The sequence below is a fragment of the Rattus rattus genome, chromosome 8 (genome assembly GCF_011064425.1).
Source record: "Rattus rattus isolate New Zealand chromosome 8, Rrattus_CSIRO_v1, whole genome shotgun sequence".
Classification (NCBI taxonomy): Eukaryota; Metazoa; Chordata; class Mammalia; order Rodentia; family Muridae; genus Rattus; species Rattus rattus.
The window spans coordinates 112,641,113-112,661,364 of record NC_046161.1 but is presented as its reverse complement, the minus strand read 5'-3'; the positions used below and the strand labels follow the sequence as shown (position 1 = coordinate 112,661,364).

Sequence of the window (20,252 nt, the reverse complement as noted above, 5' to 3'; positions counted from 1 at the left end):
CACTAGTCTATGCTATGGTACTATCTTAGTTAGGGTCTTATTGCTATGAGCAGACACCATGACCAATGTAAATTTTATAAAGGGCAACATTTAACTGTGTCTGGCTTACAAGTTTAGAGGGTTCAGTCCATTATCATCAAGGCAGGAGCATGGCAGCATCATAGCATCCAGGCAGACATGGTACAGGAGGAGTGAGTTCTACATCTTCATCTGAAGGAAGCCAGGAACAGACTGAGCATCCTAGGAGGAGCTAGGAGGAGGGTCTCCAAGCCCACCCCACAATGACACACTTCCTCCAACAAGGCCACACCTTCTAATAGTGCCACTTCCTGGGACAAGCATATACAAACCATCACATTCCACTCCTTGGCCTCCATAAGTTTATTCAAACACATGAATCTATGGAGGTCATACCTAAATTTAGCAAAATTAAAAAGTATATTCCGAATTCCTACTAAGATAGCCCATTAAGCCCTATTTAAAGCACTCGACTGCTTTCCAAATCCAAAGTCCCTAAGTCCACATTCTTCAAAACAAATCATGATCACGCCTATCAGAGCAATACCCCACTCCTGGTACCAACTTCTGCCTTAGTTAAGGTCTTGTTGCTATGAAGAGACACCATGACCAATGTAAGTTTTATAAAGGACAACATTTAATTGGGGCTGGCTTACAGGTTCAGAGGGTTCAGTTCATTATCACCAAGGCAGGAGCATGGCAGCATCGCAACCTCCAGTCAGGAATGGTGCAAGAACAGCTGAGTTCTGCATCTTCATCTGAAAGAAGGCAGGAACAGATTGAGCATCCTAGGAGGAGCTAGGAGGAGGGTCTCCAAGCCCACCTCACAGTGACACACTTCCTCCAACAAGGCCACACCTTTTTTTTTTTTTTTTTTTTTTTTTTTTTTTTGGAGCTGGGGACCAACCAGGGCCTTGCGCGCCATAGGCAAGCACTCTACCACTGAGCTAAGTCCCCAACCCCCAAGGCCACACCTTCTAATAGTGCCACTCCCTGGGCCAAGTATATGCAAACCATCACAGGTACTTTGTCCTAGCAGTCTAGGTGACTAACAGTCAAGGCTTCCTGGTTGTCAAGGAAGCTGTGTGAACTACTTTTCCAAGAGGAATGTCAGAGTCCAGAAGCAAAGAACTCACTTTTCACACGTCCTGGTTCTCTTTCTCCCTTGCCTCCTCTCTCAGTCCTGATTTCTAGGGTCCATCCAAGGTCAGCTCCCACCCCTAGGTGCTTGTCTTGGGTTCTGCCTCTGTAGAAACCCAAATGGAGGCAAAGCATCCTAAGGGAGATCTTACCAGGAAAAGGGGGCACTACCCTTTAAAGTCAGGGCTGCTCCCTTCTTTCTTGTCAAGTTATTTCATATAAAGCCTGATGACCATGCTCAAGGGCCTTATAAAAGTGAATCATGGGACAGTCAGGCCAGTTTTCTGAATCGTGGCCAGAGGAACTCTGCCTTGCAGCAAAATGCCACTTTGCTGTCCTCTGTGGCAGAGCACATCTTCCCACACTAGGTACCTTCTCCTGAGGTGAACAGAACTCCTGATAGGACGAAGGACTGAGCACACACGCGTAAGTTTAAATGTCTCAGTGTATGAGCTTGTGCTCACATTCACCACCATGACACTGGACAACTCTCTGGGCCCAAGTTTAGGTCTGCAGATATAGGGCAGGATAAAACATGAGCCTGCTAGATAGCCACACTCCCAATAAACCCAATAAATTCATTTATTTCGCCAAGCTGGACTGGGCAGGGTCTTCCTTTGGTCTGTCTGCACCCATCTTATAAATATGAGATTCAGCAGGCAGGGGTTTGGATGTGAACGACCGAGATAAACCAGCACCTGTAGTTGGCAGCTGAATCCCTCCCGGAGGTCAGAGCATCCCTTTGTCAAATGCCTTGAAGCCTCGAAGGTTGGGTTGTGACTATGTTCCATCAGGAAGTAAGGACCAGTTGCCCAGCTGGTGCAGGCGTGTGCTGACCAAAAGGTCGACACCCTTGTTACAATATTTTACACCTCAGTTTAGACCCCATCCCTTGTGTGATTTTCTAGAGAATCATGAGGAGAAATATCCTATGAAACAGCTCTTGTTTCCCGTGATTTGGGAGAGAAAGGGGTGTCATTTCCCTCCATACATATGCCACCCATGTTATAAATATTCATAAAATCATCTTTAGAACCCATAGTGAGACAGTCTCTGTGTTCTACCTGCTCCTGGCCCAGCCCAGTCAGTGTCTTCTTAGTTAAACACTTCTCTCAGCTTCCCTAAATTAGCTTCCTAGCTCTGTCTTCCATCTGGATTCTTTCCCCCTAGGAGATAGGGGTTGGAAGACCCATGTCACAAACAGACATTTCATTCATGCCCCAGGAAACCACACAACAAATTACCATTTCTAAAATATGTTCAGGAGAAAAGACACCCTCACGGCCTAAAACAGAAGCCTTTCCTAAAACCAATGCCTTCGCGGTTATAGCAGACAGCTTCTTGACCTCCATTAAACAGGATGATCTGTGGCAAGCAGAAATCCAATGAATAATAAATCAGGCTCCAGCTCGTCCCCAGACATCCCACTAAATTTCCTACACTGTGAAATGGACCCGTGTTGTTGAGATGCCCCTCATGACTGGAAAAGCCCTTTGTTGAAAATGTCACGTATTTCCCAGCACTGGATGAGTGATGGTTTAACATTACAAATTTTTAGTTTTGTTTGTTTTATTTTATGTATACATGTGTTCTATATGGATGGATGGATGTGTAGCACACGTATACAGTGCCCAGGGAGTCAGAAGAAGGTGTCCGAGCCCCTGGAACTGGGGTAACAGATGGCTGTGAGCCACCATGTGGGTGTGCTGGATAGCAAACCTAGGTCCTCTACGAGAGCAACAAGCACTCTTAACTGCTGAGCCATCCCTCCAGGTTGCCATTCAACAGTTTAATCACTGAAACCAGAAATAAATTCCTAGATTCCCAAATCAGTCAACAGTCATAGATTTCTCCTTGCCACTGCTTCCTTTCAAATATAACATCGGAGGAAAAGATGTTGGTTGACCCCCACTGGGGCCAGGAAGGGTCCACCCAGGAGGAATTCTGGGCTCCTACTGAGGAGTCCGGGTGGAAGGGAGTGGAGACCACAGAGTACACACTTCCTTTTTCATCCTGTTCCACAGAGCAGCTTGAGGGAGGACTTATTTTGGCTTGTGGTTTAAAGGGAGACAGGTCATCATGGTGGGGAAGGCGTGGCAGCAGGTAGCTTCATGGCAGCCACAGAATAGGGCTGGACCTCCTACCTGCTCACACTTCAGTGGGACAGGGAGCAGAGACAGCAAGTGGGGCCTTCAGGGAGCAGAAGTAAGGAAGTGAGACAGTGAGGACCAGGAGAAGCTAGTTAGAGATGTTATCAGGGTTACTTCTGGAACAAAGGACCTTTGAGAAGTTTCCAGAAGGTCCTAGAATGTTCCATGGAGAAGCAATGGCTACAATGTTATTTCAAATAAAGAGACCATTGCTCTACCTTCTTCCAGCTTCTAATTGTCCTTGACACCTTTGGCTTCCCCTGGTGGCTTTTCTACTCTGGCCTTTTGACCCTGACTGTGGTTGGGTGTCGGGCCCCTTCTCCCGTTCCTTCCTTCTGGCTGGCACACCTGGGGATCTGTGCAGACACCTTTTCCTTTCCCTTCCTTCCCTCCCTTCCCACCTTTTGAGTCTCTCCCTACAGCTTCCAGGTAGGAAGTCACCATCTACATGTAGAGTCTTGGTCCATGCCTCCAGTGTCTCTCTATCCAGGGCAACAGGGTCACAACCCTTTCCTAGCTGTCCATCCACAACCCGGATACACCACCCACCCCCTGCCAGACACATACCAATTGGTGTGTTTTCTTCTGAACTCCCTGTGTGGCTGATACACTTCCACCTACCCTTGTCTCTCAGCCCAGAACTTCACAGTCAGCCCCAGACACCAAGTACCCTTGGGTTTCTTCAAGAGCAAGAGGCTACTTCTGTGCGTGGAACTTTTCACTTATGTCTACTGCTCTAGCTATCCAGATGTTCTGTCAGAGGCTTGCAGAGTGTCTGCTACATTCTGTGATCGTATAAGATATAGGTGTATCACATAGGTAGCGTGTGATATAGATTAGTATGTGAATAGATTCCACAAGGGCATATTAGGCTACACATAAACCTGTCTTCATTCCTCATGGCCCTCCCATCTCCTGTCCTCCTCCTAACCTGTCCTGGTCGCCCATGTCTGCCCTAGGGACACCTCCATGTCACCACCAGACTCATGGAAACCCTTACCTCAGTCCTTCCCTAACCTGATATGAACATTTTCCCCCCTCAGGGAATCTGCCCCCACCCTCACACCAGTCCTCCTACCCCCTCCCCAGACTCCTTCAGAGACGTTTTGTCTGATATGCATGCCACACCTGGTGTATGTTTGTAAGAATGTGGCAACTCGTGTACACAGATGTGCAGAGTTCTATGTACAGATGTCCAGACAGCCGCATCAAGTGTCCTCCTCCATCACTCTCCACCTTTATTAAAAAAAAAAAAAAAAAAAAAAAGACTCTCACTAACCCTAGAGCTCATCAACTGGCTAGACTAACTGGCCAATGAGCTACTGTGATCCTCCTGTCCATCTCTCCCCTGCCCTGGGAAGTCTCCGCCCATGGCTTTAGTGGGGATTTGAACTCAGTTCCTTGTGCTTGCAGACAAGCGCTTTACTAGTGAGCCACCTCCTCAGCCCCAGCTCCAGTCCTCCAGTTCCCAGAGGTGTTTATTTGCTGGGGTATTGATTTTGTCAGATGGTGGTCGTGCTGCATATCCAGGGGCTGGGCACAGTTCATAAATCTTGAGGAAAGCGACGGAGTCAACTAAATGTCCACATCTCAGTCCACAGGCCCAGGAAAGGTCAGCGCTTGTCGATTCTGACTGGAGTGAACAAACAGCCCCGCGCTAAGCCGCTTTATTCACGTTTCCAGACATGTTTGGTCCGTCACAAATACAGCTAATTCCTACAACCTGAGGTGTGTCATGGGGGGAATCGCCCCACAGCATTTAATCTGCTGCTGTTTTAAACACGTTGCTTCTAAGTTGACAGAGACCGCTAGAGACACAACCAGGAACCTAATTACTGCTGGCATCACTTGCCTTTTCATAGTCTCCCTCAGCCGGAAGGCCCCACGCTGGGTGCCTTCTCTATTTAGAAAGAGTTTCTAAGCCTTTCTTCTTCAACCCTAGACTGGCAAGGTTGAGGGTAGGCTGAGGGTTGCAAGACTGTGAGAAAAGGGAGCCCCTCTCTTCTTCTTGCTCGGTGAGTCTTTATCTCAGCCAAGATCCTCACCACCCAGTGGAATCCCGTAACTCTAGAGGAAAGGAAGAACTCTAGAGGACAGGAAGATCATCGCAAGCTCCCCTGGATGTTGCGAGCCCAGCCCGCTCCACTCAGCCAGCCAGAGCCTGAGGGTGCCTGAGACACTCTCTGGCGCCACTTCGCGACCAAAATCATCGGTAGATGGTAGGCTGGTGAGAAGTCACCCTGGGAAGAAATGGAAACCTTTTCCCCAAAGGCTTTCGGCACAAAAGGCAAGAGCTGCACCCGGGATCTTAAAATTCTGTAAGACTAGAATCCAGGAGGCCAACTGTGATTGAGTTCTGAAAAATTGAGAGCCCTACTCCCCTCTCTCACTTGTGGGAGCCCACTCAGGTCTGAAGTGTTCCCAGAGAACATGCCAGAATTACATTTGCTGACACCTAGCCTGTGAGGGTCCCCCGGTTTCCTGGAAGGATTTGATCCCTCAAAGCTCACTAAACAGTGGTCAGCTTCTCCATTCCAGACAAACTCCTGCTTCTCTCCGGGAGTAGGGGTGGCACCCTCCCTGAAGAGGACTCAGCAGAGGCGCCGAACAGGTGGGGAGGAAGCTCTTTAGATAAAGAGGAGGACTCATACAAAGTACCCCGCCTGGGAGGGGCTATCCTCATTCACTGGGCCGTTTCCCTTCTCCCCGGGGGGCCACTTCGATCGGTGGTCTCTCCAGTGGCTGCCTCTGAGCACGTGTCCTGCCGGACTGCGTCAGCACTGGGTAAACAGATGACTGGCTGCGTACCGGGCGGGGCTATTTAAGAGGAGTCGCCCTGCCGCCTGCCCTCAACTTAGCTGGACAGCAGCCGTCTCCGCTGGAAACCGCCAAGCCAGCTGATTCCGCATCCGAAGGTAAGTGGCTGGCAGATCCAAGAATCATGAGTGTGAAGAACTGGCCTGTAGCTTTGCATCTATTGCCGTTTAGTCTTTCCATTTTCTGTGCCTTCCCTCACTTGACAGCTGGAAAGATTTCCTGAAGTCGGAAACAACCTTACAATGCGTCTGGGTGGGTACTGCTGCGGAGAGACTTGCTCTCCTGAGTTCTCTGGCCAGGGCAAGGATGGGGATAGCCATTCTTAGGGTTTCCCTGTTGTTCGGAGCACTATGCAATCATTTAAAAGAAACTACCTAAAGGTTTTAAGACTTATGTCCATTTTTAAATGCTGCATTAAAAAAGAAAAAGCAGGGCTTTGGGGAATAGAAACACATCGTTATGATACAGGACCCATCTGCTCAGTTATTAAACGTAGCGGGGCTTTGGCCACATCTGAGGACTGGGCGCAGATTTCTGGGTTTTTGTTTTGCATAGTGGCTTTCCGTAAAACGCAGAAAAATCTCTATAAATACAGCTTCTCTTTATGGGCGCACACTTAAAACGGTGATTCCCATTGTCCTGCCATTTCTAATGTAGTGAATAAATTAAATCTCCCGCATTTCTCTCCAGGAGTATCCTCTCCTCTCCTCTCTCTGTTCCTGTCTCTGTCTTTCTGTCTCCGTCTCTGTATGTCTCTGCCCCCCCCCCCTGCTTCACTCTGGCTTTTCTGGTTAGAAAAGAGATACGCTACAAAGGCATCCTGGAACTTCAGGAAAGCAGGAGGAGGCGCTGCTTCTGAACGGGGCAGTAAATCGGGTCTCTGCTAGATTCCCAGGTCCCGGGTGTGGGAAACACAAAAGCCAGACAGAAATGTCCCGAGGCACGTGGTGGCCAGGGCGCAGCTAGAGACTTCTCTTGGGCTGAGCCATTCTGGCGCGGCTGTAGCCCCCACGTTCAGCCTCAGCCAACTTTCTGTGTGCGGGACTTTGGGCTGGAGCACGCCGCCGAGATCAGCCTTTGGTTCACGCTCCTCTCCTTTTGCTTCCCATAGACATGAAGTGCGGCGTGTGTCTGTGCGTGGTGATGGCAGTCCTGGCAGCAGGCGCCCTGGCGCAGCCGGTAGTCCCTGTAGAAGCTGTGGACCCTATGGAGCAGCGGGCGGAGGAGGCGCCCCGAAGGCAGCTGAGGGCTGTGCTCCGACCGGACAGCGAGCCCCGAGCGCGCCTGGGCGCACTGCTAGCCCGATACATCCAGCAGGTCCGCAAAGGTAAGGATGTCCGCTCCCCCTCAGGCTTCTGCCGCTGCTCCAATCTTTATTCTTTCCTCCACCGGCTGGGAGGAGGAAACGGGGTACGCACAAGGAGCAAGATTTTCACTTTTCTTTCCTGAGGTACGCTGCACTGCGCTGTGCAGTAGGCAGGTGGTGTTCACAGAGGAGGTGGGCAGAGGGCTTACCTAGTTTGTTAGGGGAGCGGGCTAACAGACCCTTTTCTGAACTGATTTTGACACGGTCTCAGGGATAAAGTATAACACCATTTTAGGACAACATTAATAAAATAATCGGTGCTGGGGATTTAGCTCAGTGGTAGAGCGCTTACCTAGGAAGCGAAAGGCCCTGGGTTCGGTCCCCAGCTCCGGAAAAAAAAGAACCAAAAAAAAAAAAAAAAAAATCGAGTGCTGGTAAGAATCTTCAGATCTGTCCTATCCCCTCTGCTGTCTATGCAACGGAACTGGAAACCACCAGACACTGACTGGGGAAACCCTCTGGCAGGAAGTGGGGTCGGTGTTGAGACAGCCTGAGATCTGAAAAGAAGCAGTTGGTCTTGTGCACCTATCCCCCAGCACAGAGCAGGAGGAAAGGGTCAAAGGGTGAAGAGCATTCCTTTGACTGTCAAAGGAGGATGACCACACAGGGAGAGTTGTATTTTGCCTTTCTATCCCTGTTGGAAAGATGTTCCCAGTGCTGAAGACAGTCGAGCCTCTCCACATTGGGAGGCCTTTTCCATGAATCCCATGGGTGAGTCCACACCTTGCCGGTTGAATGTTCCTTTCTGTGCCCGAACCTCTCAATTTTAGAGAAGAGTTTAGAGCAGAGCGGCTCAGTTCCCCTCCCAGCTCTGGGATTCCAAGGGCAGCCTTCAGAAGTCATGGTTTGCCCCAACAGCTCTCATCTCTGACTTTATCCACAGTGGCATGGATGGTGACCTCTGGGTGGGTGTTAACCTGGACCAGTAGAGCTGGATTAAAACACAGGAGGTGGGCATCCTTTTTGTGAAGCTCACTAACCCAATTTGCCCATGGCTCACCGACCCTGCCTGGTTTGACTGCATGTGGCTTGACTAGTGAGGGGAAACTGAGGAGCCTGGTTGAGTCTCCTAGAGTTTCACGGGAAGATAAGATCAGGGAAAACGAAACGATTTCTTACTTTTCTTCCTGTTTGGGAACTCCTGCTACAGCCGCCCCTTTCTAGGTTATTTTCCTGCTAATTCAACAGAGAGGAGGGAGGGAAAGAGGGAGAAAGGGAGGGAGGGAGGAGAAGAGGGAGGGAGAAAAGAAGGGAGATTAGATAGATGGATGGATGGATGGATGGATGGATGGATGGATGGATGGATAGGATTGATGAATGGATAGGATGGATGGATGGATAGGATTGATGGATGGATAGGATTGATGGATGGAGAGAGATGGATATAGATGGATGGATGGATGGATGGATGGATGGATGGATGGATGGATAGGATTGATGAATGGATAGGATGGATGGATGGGATTGATGGATGGATAGGATTGATGGATGGATAGGATTGATGGATGGATAGGATTGATGGATGGAGAGAGATGGATATAGATGGATGGATGGATGGATGGATGGATGGATGGATGGATGGATGGGATGGATGGATAGGCTGGATGGATGGTTGGATGGATGGGATGGATGGATAGGCTGGATGGATGGTTGGATGGAGAGAGATGGATGTGGATGGATGGGATGGATGATGGATGGTCAGATGGAGAGAGATGGATATAGATAGATAGATAATTGGATAATGAGAAAACCTGGAAACCTGGGGTTCCCCATCTCCATTCCCTCCGATCGTTCATGTAGGATCTGCTCTCTGGTGTAGACCGTGAGCAGCCCCTTCTGAAGCATTCCAGTCAGTCTAGAGCCCCTTTGCCGAAGTTTAGGAATATTCCAGAGAGTTCTAGCAACAGAAAGAAGCCTGATTGCCAAATCCTTGCCTAGAACCAACACGTGACAATGTTTTTTCCAGCAGAAGCCTCAGCTGGGAGCTCCTCCAAGCTCTCTTCTTTGTCCGGCTCCCCTCAGTCTGTTGGATCCACCGAGCCCAAGAAGGAGCAGCCATCATTTAAAAGTTTGTTTGCCCACACTCAGGATCAGGGCTAAGTACAGAAAAGCCATGCTCATTTACTTGACAAATAGAAACTAGGAATCAATGATATCAACACTGAATATTCTACAATGAATATTCTACAATGTTTTTACATTTAACTCTAATACACATTACTCTCAAAGATTCTAGACAAGATACTTTTTTACTGATTGGGGCTTGGTATTAGTTGGTAAACTGTTGTCCCCGAATGCACAGAATCCTGAGTTTAATTCTAGCACCACATGAAACTGGGTGTGGTGGTGCACACCTGTAACCCTAGCACTCAGGAGGATCAGTTCAAGGCTAGCCTCTGCTATGCAGCAAGCTGGAGGCTAGCCCGGACCACTTACCTTGTATTTAAAAAAAAAACTAAGAAATAAAATAAAACAAAGTTTATCCTTAAGGCTTGCCTGCAGCTCAGTAGTCCAGGAGGAAGCCTGCTCTTGCAGAAGGTAGGGGAGGCATCAGCAGCATGTAGCATTCAGTGCACACTTGACCAGGTACTACCTCTGTGTGTCTCCCTCGTGCTCTGTTCTGCACAGTGAGCATCTCAGAGAGCCAAGCTAAAGAAAGCAAGTGACATCTGTGCCCGCGTTGGCACATCTGGGAGGCAGGATGGTGACTGCGCAGGTTTGGCTTCCCCTGATGTCAGGCTCAAGAAGGAGTCGGATCCCTTACCTCGTTCCATGACTTGATTCTAAGTCCTTCACTGTGTAGTGCTAGGATGGCAGGAGAGGAGGCAGCGTCAAGCCACACTGGACGACAGATCCGTGTAGCTTACGAGAACCGAGGCATGGTCCAGACACGGCATCCACGACTGGCTGCACGGCCACACACTGGCCAGGCTGCTGGCTTGGCAGAGGCATTGGTTGCACGGAGCCCTAGAGTGGATGTCACTCCCTAAGCAGGCAGAGAGACGGGCTGTTTCCCCTGTGACCACACAGGGACCCAGGCTGCATGGACTGCAGGTTAGGTTTTTACCTGAAAGGCAGTGAACAGCTATGCAGCTGGGGCTTCTTTGCACAGGCGGGGCTCTCTACACCAGAAAAACTCACCCAGTGGATTCTCAGTTCCCAAACAGGGAAGGCGTGAGTCTGCAGAAAGAGAAAATACAGTTGCTATTCATTGTGGTGGTTTCTGTTTTAAGTTTAGCTGGTTAAATTCATTATGCAGTTAAGTCTGGATAACTGCCTCCGTGGTGTCATTTGAAAAAAATGTTTTATTGATGTGTGTTAATTATGACATAACCGTGAGTTTCATTATGACGTTTAGTACATGTATATCACATTCAAATCATACCCCACAACCCTCATCTATTGTCTTCCCCCCCCTACATCTCCCACCCCTCCTACCCCACTCCCCACCACTGATCCTCTTGCCAAGTAACCCCTCCTCCACTTCCCTACATTCTTTTCAATGACCCAACGGGTCTCATTAGGGTTGCTTACTGGAGCAGGGGCAAAGGCATCCGTAAATAATTCTTTTGGCTGTGCTCGCCTGTGGGCAGAAGCTGCTGGAGAAGCTGCCTGCAAAATACCCCAAAGGTGGAAACACTGTAGTCCTAGCTCAGTGGAAGCCATTGAGAGGTTTACACTTCTTCACCACAGAGGTCCTGAGAGACCCTCTTTACCCTTTACTCAGCACAGAAGGTGCTACAAGCCCAGGAGGCCATTGATGAGCACTGTGGGCTGAGACCATGCCATCCACGTTCGGAAGGAGGAATCTTGTCACTACACCCCTCCTTTCCCAGATCATGCAGTTGCCACAGGCTGGAACCCATTGCTGGTTATATGTCCTTGTGGTTTGGTCAAAATGGCTGATTTAAGTCTTTTGTGACTTCTCATTCAGTTTTTTTTTTTTTAATGTTATCAAGATGACAGGATGTATTCTTCTGGTTATTATTTTTAAAAATGTAGCTTTCAAATTAATTTTTAAACAATATTCATATAGAAGAGAACTTGATTCTATTACTTTTTAAAATTTAATTTATTTTTTTTACTTATATTCACTTTACATCTTGCTCACTGCCCCACTCCTGGTTACCTCCTCCCATAATCCTTCCCCATTCCTTCCCCCTTCTCCTTCGAATATGTGGGGTTCCCCTGAGTATCTGCACACACACACACACACACACACACACACACACACGCACACACACACACACACACACACACACACACACACACACACACACACACACCCTGACCCTGACACATCAATTCTTGTCAGGGCTGGATGCTTCCTCTCCCACTGAGGCCAGAAAGGGAGCTCAGATGCTGCCCACGTACAGGCAGCAGCCTTTGCGATAGCCCCTGCTCCAGTTGTTCAGGTCCACATGAAGATCAAGCTGCACCTACAAGCCTAGGTCCAGCCCATCTATGTTCTTTGGTTGTTGGTTCTGACTCTGAGAGCCCCAGGGTCCAGGTTGGTTGACTCGGTTGGATCCTATTACTTTTTAAACATCTAATTATGAGGATCTGTGTCATGGTAATCCTGGGGAGCTCAGAGGACAACCAACAGGAGTCTTCTTCTACTGTGTGACTCCAAGGACTCACACTCATGTTGTCAAGCTTGGCTCTAAGCATCTTTACCCACTGAGCTGTCTGACTGGTCTTCATTCTAAAAAAGTCTTTCTCCTCTCTTTCTTTCTTCCTTCCTTCCTTTCTTTTGTGGGCAGGCGTGAGCGTGTGCCTGCGTGTGTGCGTGCGTGTGTCAAAGGGTGTGTACTTGGCACAGTGCACTGTGGAGGTCGGAGGTCAACCCTGGGTGTTGGTTGGGCTTTACGTCTCCCTGGTTTGAGATCAGGTTTTTCGTGGTTGATACACTTTGTACTCCAGGCTGCCTGGCCCATGAGTTTCTAGGGGATTCTCTGGTCTCCACCTTTCATCTCAGCACAAACACCTGAGTTCAATTCCCAAGAAACCCACATAAAAAGGCTGGATGTGTTCTGTTCCTACAACCCAGGGCTGGGGAGGCAGATAGGAGGATCCCGGAGGCTTGCTGGCCAGCTGGAATAGCCCAGCCGGTGAGCTTCAGGTGAGGCCCTGAGATTGAGGTACACACAGATGTTTATACGCATGCACGTATACGTACGTACGTACGCACGCACTCACGCACTGGCTTTCCCCACTGCTTTCATCCTGGCTTAAACTGGTCACATTCTCAGATCTAAAGCTCATCTCTCCTTCCTTTCTTCTCCCCACAGCTCCCTCTGGTCGCATGTCCGTTCTTAAGAACCTGCAGGGCCTGGACCCTAGCCATAGGATAAGTGACCGGGACTACATGGGCTGGATGGATTTCGGCCGGCGCAGTGCTGAGGACTACGAATACCCATCGTAGTGGGCCAGCCTCTCAGCGCTGCTTGGAGGAGGCGGAATGAGAAAACAACCACGCACACAACCCCTCGCCTCTAATGTTTGACATTTTGAGTACCTATTTATTAAGTCCCCGATGTGAAATCTGTCTGTTCAGAGTGTGCAATGCAGCCACACACCTCAACCCAGCTGAGCGGTGGGAAGGCAGTGTTTCCCTCCGGTGGCTCCCAGACCTAATGTTGCTATGCTATTAAAGAGATTTCCTTCTGCCCCTCATTCATTGTGTTCAGTGGGGGTCCCCAGACCAGACAAGGAGGGGAGCCTGGTACGCGATGTCCACAGATGAAGCCTTGCAGTAGATCGTTCTAGAAATGGTACGGGATTTGAGTGCAGGGCACTCCACTAAATGCAAGGTGGCTTGTGGGAGTACCCTTGGGCTCAGCTCCAGGGCCCACCCTCGGCTATACTGATGCTGATCTCTTACAGTTCTCCCACCCCGAGATTTCACCCCGGCCTTTAATAAGTTTCAGGGCAATGGTCGCCCCACAGTCTGTCTTCTACAGACCAGGGGTGAGCCCTGAAAGGTGGTAATGGCTGACCCCGTGCCCCAGCTGATGGGTCCCAGACTTGAAGGTTGGTGCACCCAATGAATAGGATTCCACTACCCAGCACCCTCAAACTATAGAAAGTAGGGAATCACCAGGGGATCGTGATGAACTGCATGTTCAGACTCAGCCAATCAAGGCTCACGTCCAAGCAGACTCCCAGGCCGTTCTTGTGCTGCTGGCCACAGACCATTCTTAGACCTCCACTGATGTAGCACTAAGCCTAGGCCGTGCTACTTGTCCTGGGGAATCTAAACCTGCTCTGAGGCAAAGAAGACACTGACAGACCAGAGAAATGATTCCGTCTGTACCTGGCTTGGAGGCCTTATCAGGGTCACCTAAAGCAGCATGGGCTATCAGCACAGCCCAACATGGGCAGCAACTCGTGAAAGCTGCATCCTCAGAGCTCCCTGCACAACTTGTAGGCAACTCCTCAGAAGAGTCGCCTCTCCATTTACCAGTTTTATAATAGGGGGTGGGGGGGCTGTTTCCTGTGAGTTTCATAACCCTGGTGAGCCTCCCTGATCCCCTGAGGAGGAAATGTTTAATCTAGAGGAAATAGTTACACAACAGCCTGTGACAGCTTGCCCTGAGCCCTGTCACACTTCAGTTAGAGGGCATGCTGGGAGGACTCCTGCCATCCAGAACAGAATCTGTTCATTCTCTGTGGAGATCAGTAAAGGAATCTAGTCCACAGAGATGATCTAAGAACACCACCCACGGTGCAGCTTCTCAGAACTTCTGACCAAGGCCTCCAGGACAGGGTGGCACAAAGGGACATATATTGAAGGCAACATTTTCCAATCTATGTCATGTTCAGCAAGGCCACCCTGGCCTACCTTTACTCCCTAGGACACTCAGTGTTTCTTCAGTGGTAGAAAAGGGATTCTTGTCCTCCTGGTGGCCACAGGGAAACACAGTCAGAGCAATCTTTAACCTGAGAACGAGTTAGAATTCAGCGTGAAATAAAGATCCCAAGTAGATATCTCAATGCACTGTTACCTCCTAGGGTTCCCATTCCATTTGGTCTGACAGTTAGCTCTCTGAGACTGCCTCCCATATTAAGTATCCAATTCCCATTTGTGATGGTAACATTGTAACTTGGTAACTTGACTGAATTTAGAGTCAGCTAGGAGGCACGCCTCTGGGTGTATCTTTCCAAAGAAGAGGAACTGAAGAAGGAAAACCCACCCTAAACTTGTGGCACCATCCCGTGGGCAGGGATCCCAAGCTGAATAAAGGGAGAAGAGCGAGCTGGGCACCAGCATCCACCTCTCTACTTCCTGATGCTCTCACCATCCTCTCTTTCAAACACTGTAGACTGTATCCCTTTAAACCGTGAGCCAACCTAATGCCTTCCTCCCTTAAGTTGCTTTGGTCGCAGAGAGGGGGCTAGTAACTAACGTACCATAAATCATTCAAAAACATCTGTAGGTCTGTATTTTTAGCAAACCACCAAGCATGGGATGGGATGGGAGGCGATCACATCCTGTGTGTAAATGTGTGTGGGGGTGGGGTGGGGATGGGATGGACGAGGGACGAGGGACTGAATGCGAAGCTGACGGTACCCAAGGAATGAAGAATGGATCTGAATTAGAGGCTTTTGAGTCACCAGGCATGGTGGGCACTAAGTTTTCAAGGACAAAGCCACACATGACTCCTAGATATATAAAACCCATGTGTTTCGATGATGCTGTTCAACTTATTCATTAGTAAAGAACCTGTAGGAAGTACAGTCGTCTAAAAGGACAATAGACATACAGACGCTGGGGGTTGGGGGGAGTAGATCTCATGTCAGTAAGATCCACAAAGTCAATAATCCATCCCCAGAGCTGAGATTAGTTGGGGTTTTTTTGTCTTTGCTTTTGTTTTTGTTTTTTTGGACATTTCTCTTTATGCATCTCCAGACACATTGGTAGGCTTTAGCAAAGAGCTGACAGTGTCTGAATTCAAGGACTGGTGCCAGTGGTACCAAACAGAGTGGTGAGCTCCACAGAAGGACTCAGAGTACTGTTTTCTTTTCTCCTGGTTCAAGGACTTAGCCCCTTGGGTGGAGTAGCCATGGTAGTGGGCAGCAGAAGGGAACTGGTCACATGGCATCTATAGTCAGGAAGCAGAGAGACGAGGACCACTGTTCAGCTTTCTCCTTTTTATTCATTCAGGGCCCTGGTCTGTAGGATGATGCCACCCACAGTTGGGATGAATTTTCTCTCCTCTGTTAAGTCTTTCTAAAAACATCCTCGGAGACATACCAGAGCTGTCTCTCCCAGGCGGTTTTAAATCTCATCAAACTGACAAGACTAGAGGCCTCATGTGCCAAAGGAAAGATTCTTAATCTCTCAGCCTCATTCCTAGCTACGTTCAATATTTTTCCCTGGTACCTCTAAACCATTGCTCATCCTGGAGGTAAATACAGCAAAAACCAGGCAAAGAGAGAGCTGCAGCCTCACTAATTTCCCCTGGGCCCCAGATTCTATGAACATTAGTTATCAAAGGTGAAAAGGATTTGCTGTGTCTCTCTTCTGCTCTCTTCAGCATCCCCTCCAGATTCCCCATCACTTCCTGGATCCCGTTGTACAGCCCCCACCCCCCAGCAGTATCACCTCCACTCACTCCTGAGTCTGACCTCACCCCTCACTCCTTACACACTCACCTCCCCAAAAACACTAAATTCAGCTCTGCCTCTGGACTCCTTCTCTCTGACTTCCCCGACAGGCATGGCTGGATCTTCCCGATCCTTCAGTGCTGCCCTACCCACTGACCCATCCCCTCTAACTTCTCTGTTTTGTCTCCTTCCGTACCGTCTCTCAGAATTACATCGTATATCAAATGCTTGCTTGTTCTCGCTCGCCTACTAGGACATCGGTCCCATGAGGGTAGGGTTTTGTCTGTTTCATTTAATTTCCATCACTTACCACAGTGTCTGGACTCAATAAATATTTGTGTAATGGATTAGTCAGCAGAAGAAAGTGTCTTGGGATCCCTTCCAACAAGGTTGCAGATCGGTTTTAGAGGCAATTTCATTAGGAAAGTGAAACACACACAGGGGTGTGATCAAGTCCCTCCAAGCTGGCACAGGAAGCTGAAAGGCAGGCTGTCACAAGGACATCAGGCATGAGGGATGTGCACAGAGTGACAGAGTACTAAAGGACACCCACCCCTCCCCCTCACACTTCCAGCCTCCTTTCTTTTACTCAAGTAAAAACCCAGACAGGGAGCCAATGAGATGGCTCAGGGAGTAAGGTTGCTTGCCACCAAACCTGATGGCATGGATTCCATATCTGGAGCCCACATGGTGGACAGAGAGAATTAGCTTCCATGAGCTATTCCCCACACATGCACAGTACCACGTGTGCACCCCCAAATCAATAAGCAAATGGATTCACATGTGACAACTGATTTCTTAACGCTCAGAAAATACTGATAACACGAGAGGAAGAAAAGGAACACATTGGTGATTTTTCAGTGGGCTTTCTCAAGTGTATTAAAAATGTGGAAACTATCTAAATAGCTGCTGGCACAGGTCTGACACAGGTCTCACACAGCTACTGCAGAGGCTGAGGCAGGAGGATTGTGAGTTCAAGGAGGCTTAGCAGGAAAACTGTGTCTCAAAATAAGAAGTAAAGAGAAAGCCAGAGATGAAGCTAAATAATAGGGCATTTAGCATAGATAAGGCCTAGGTTCCATCCTCAACAAAACACACACACACACACACGCACACACGCACACACACACCACTCTCACACAGACACATGCATAATACATTCATATACTCATACACAGATATATGCACAATCACATACATCACTCACACACACAGTCACATACAATACATTCACACACACAGTCACATACAATACATTCACACACACAGTCACATACAATACATTCACACACACAGTCACATACAATACATTCACACACTCATAGACATACACACACACACACACACACACCACTCTCACACAGACACATGCATAATACATTCATATACTCATACACAGATATATGCACAATCACATACATCACTCACACACACAGTCACATACAATACATTCACACACACAGTCACATACAATACATTCACACACTCATAGACATACACACACACACACACACACACACACACACACACACACACACACACACTGGAGGTACATTTGTTCATTAGATAGATCACTTTAAAGTTCCTTGAAGGTCTTCAGAGTTCCGGCATCTATGAGATCTGACCAGATGAATCTGTTGAGCTTCTTTTCCTAGGAGAAGTGTATTCACAGTACTTTGTATGCTGGGGACACCTGACGTGTGCCCTGAACAGCAAGAGCATTGCACCTGAGGCCCTGGTCCTCGTCGGCATCTTAGAATGTGTTGGCATTTTTGCTCTAGTGGGTTATCAGCCCGGTTAAGTCTACACAAGTTCCACCACCTCTTGGCTCTGCCCATATCAGTCTGTTTGCAGAGTGAAGGCTGCACCCTGGCCTCCCTTCTGGCAGGTAGGTGCCCAGTGGCCAACCTGGGAACTGGTTCATCCAAGACCGTGGTCTTCAGAGCCTTTGGTGGGGGAGTGAGAGTGACTGGCAAACACTGTGCGCATGTGCAAAATTATCTAGATACAAACTTAAATGATGATAACAATATCAATAAAAGAGGATTTCCAGAGAGTATTAACATGGAGGGGGACCTACCCTGAAAGTTGTGGTATCAGCCCATGCACTGGGATTCCAGGCTGAATAAGAGAGGAAGAAGGAAGCCAGTGAGACACTATCTTCCCCTTCCTCAGCTTTCTGGTCCACCAAATGAGAGCCAGCCTCTCACCACCGCCTCGCTTTCTTCACTGCAACAACTATCACCAAGTTACACTCCTGTACTCAGCAACCCCAGGCGTTCCACACTGAGAAATGACTGGTGGTTTGGATAGGAATGGCCCCCGGGGGCACTTACACGTGAATGCTTGGGAGTGACTCTATTAGGAGGTGTGGCCTTGGTGGAGGAAGTGTGTCACTGGAGTGGGCTTTGGGGTTTCAAAAGCTCAAGCTAGACCCTGTGTCTGCCTCTTTCCTGCTCATCCAGAATGAAGAACTCTCAGCTATCGTGTCTGCCTGCGAGCTGCCATGCTCCCCCACCACGATGCTAATGCGCTAGATAGACCTCTGAAGCTGTAAGAAAGTCCAAATTAAATGCTTTCTTTTCTAAGAGTTGTCCTGGTCATGGTGTCTCTTCACAGCAGTAGAACCGAAAGACGCTGACTAATGCAGTATCCAGTAACTGCTACATGAATCATAACCCTGACAGGAAGCTTCAGACTCAGTAATTTACCCGTGAGCCCTGAGTGGACACTGACACGTTCCGTTCAGGTTGCTGATGTCTCTCTGTGAGGCCATGTTGAAATCTGCAGGACTCTCCCTTGTTTGTTACTCAACCAACTGAAAATGTAAGATAATTCAGTCCGTGGAATTATATTTTTAATGAGTGGTTCTTTTTTCACTCTATCTCTGAGCTTTTAACACGACTACCAAAAAGAGTGAATTTGGTAGAATTCACCCAACCACTGGGAAGCAAATAAAGATGGTTGTCAAATAAAATGCTTTCTGTAGAATTAAAACCAAAAAGATCGTGGGGCTGGGGATCCAAACAACTCTTCGAGATATTTTGAAGACAACTTGGTAACCATGGTTACTTCTAATTAGCGAGCCAGCATCTTCTGCCTTCCAGTTCTGAGCAGAGGAAAAGTGAAAGGAAAACAATTCCAAAAAAGTGAAAATGTTAAGTTCTGCTGAGCGCGTCTAAGCTTGTGCTTAGAGCATAGAAACAGGGTGGAAAGACTGCTGCTGACAAAATGGCTGCCCCCACTTTTGCTTTGCCATCTGTGTTGCTCCCTGCCTCACAGGGAGCCATAATGGCAACCTGGGATGTCTACAAAGTCCCCTTGGGAGAAGTGACACCAGGGGCCAGAGCCTGAACAGGCAGAATTAGGGTGCTTCATAATCAACCTCAGGTGTCAACCTCACACAAACCTAGAGTCACCTGGAACCTCAGTCATGGGACTGAACTGCGGGCAAGTCTGTGAGGCTTCGGACTGGTGATTGATGTGACAGGGCCCCAGACCCCTGTGGGTGGCGCCAGCCCAGGGCAGGTGCTTCAGGTCCTGCCTCCAGACTCCTGTCTCGGTATCCCTCAATGGTGGAAAGTTAAACGCACCCTTTCCTCCCCAAGTGGCTTAGGTCACACTGTCTTTACCCCAACAGAAAGAAAACTGGAACAGGATAAGTCTTGAGTGCTCCGGTTCCTCCCGTTCTATAGCAGGTTCTGTGCTGTTCTGGACAGTAGGAAAAAGACACACCTGGCTGTCACCGGCACCCACACCTGGCTGTCACCGGCACCCAGCGGGAACGTCTTAATGACCTGGATTGGGACTTGAGCAGAGAGGAACCCTGCAAAAGAAACTGTCCTGGAGTTTGATCCAGATTTCCCAAGAGATAGGGGTAACACACATACACACACACACACACACACACACACACACACACACTCACACAAACTCCCACTCCCAAGCATGCATGCACACCACATCTGCACATAAAAGGCTCACTGCACGCATCTGTCCCTGGAGTCCTTTCCTGGCACTCAGACCTTGTTAAAGCCCCATCTTCCACCCGGACAAGCCTGCAGTGAGTTCAGGAGGGTGCAAGGCTCCTGAGTCTCCAGAGCTTTCTCTACTTCCAGGAAGAAAGATTTCATTTACATCTAATGAAAGAA

The 20,252-nt window shown here is 48.7% G+C and overlaps 1 protein-coding gene across 3 annotated transcripts; it reads left to right on the top strand.

Annotated features, from left to right (window-relative positions):
- Nucleotides 1-5,897: 5,897 nt before the first annotated feature.
- Nucleotides 5,898-13,167, top strand: Cck (cholecystokinin). 3 transcript variants are annotated; one of them, XM_032911197.1, is made up of 3 exons: nt 5,898-6,223; nt 7,237-7,452; nt 10,604-10,752. In XM_032911197.1, exons 2-3 carry the CDS (start codon nt 7,239-7,241, stop codon nt 10,735-10,737), a joined length of 348 nt encoding a protein of 115 aa, XP_032767088.1. In that variant the 5' UTR covers nt 5,898-6,223; nt 7,237-7,238; the 3' UTR covers nt 10,738-10,752. The 3 variants fall into 3 exon arrangements, with proteins under 3 accessions (XP_032767088.1, XP_032767086.1, XP_032767087.1); XM_032911195.1 differs by lacking the exon at nt 10,604-10,752 and adding an exon at nt 12,783-13,167 and having other exon boundaries at nt 6,037-6,223; XM_032911196.1 differs by lacking the exons at nt 5,898-6,223; nt 10,604-10,752 and adding exons at nt 6,983-7,001; nt 12,783-13,167.
- The last annotated feature ends 7,085 nt before the right edge of the window (nt 13,168-20,252 follow it).

Bases quoted from the DNA above. Each gene is read 5' to 3' on its own strand.
- Cck (XM_032911195.1), top strand. From the start codon at position 7,239: ATGAAGTGCGGCGTGTGTCTGTGCGTGGTGATGGCAGTCCTGGCAGCA. The intron at 7,453-12,782 runs GTAAGGATGTCC...TTCTCCCCACAG, and splicing joins CATCCAGCAGGTCCGCAAAG to CTCCCTCTGGTCGCATGTCC.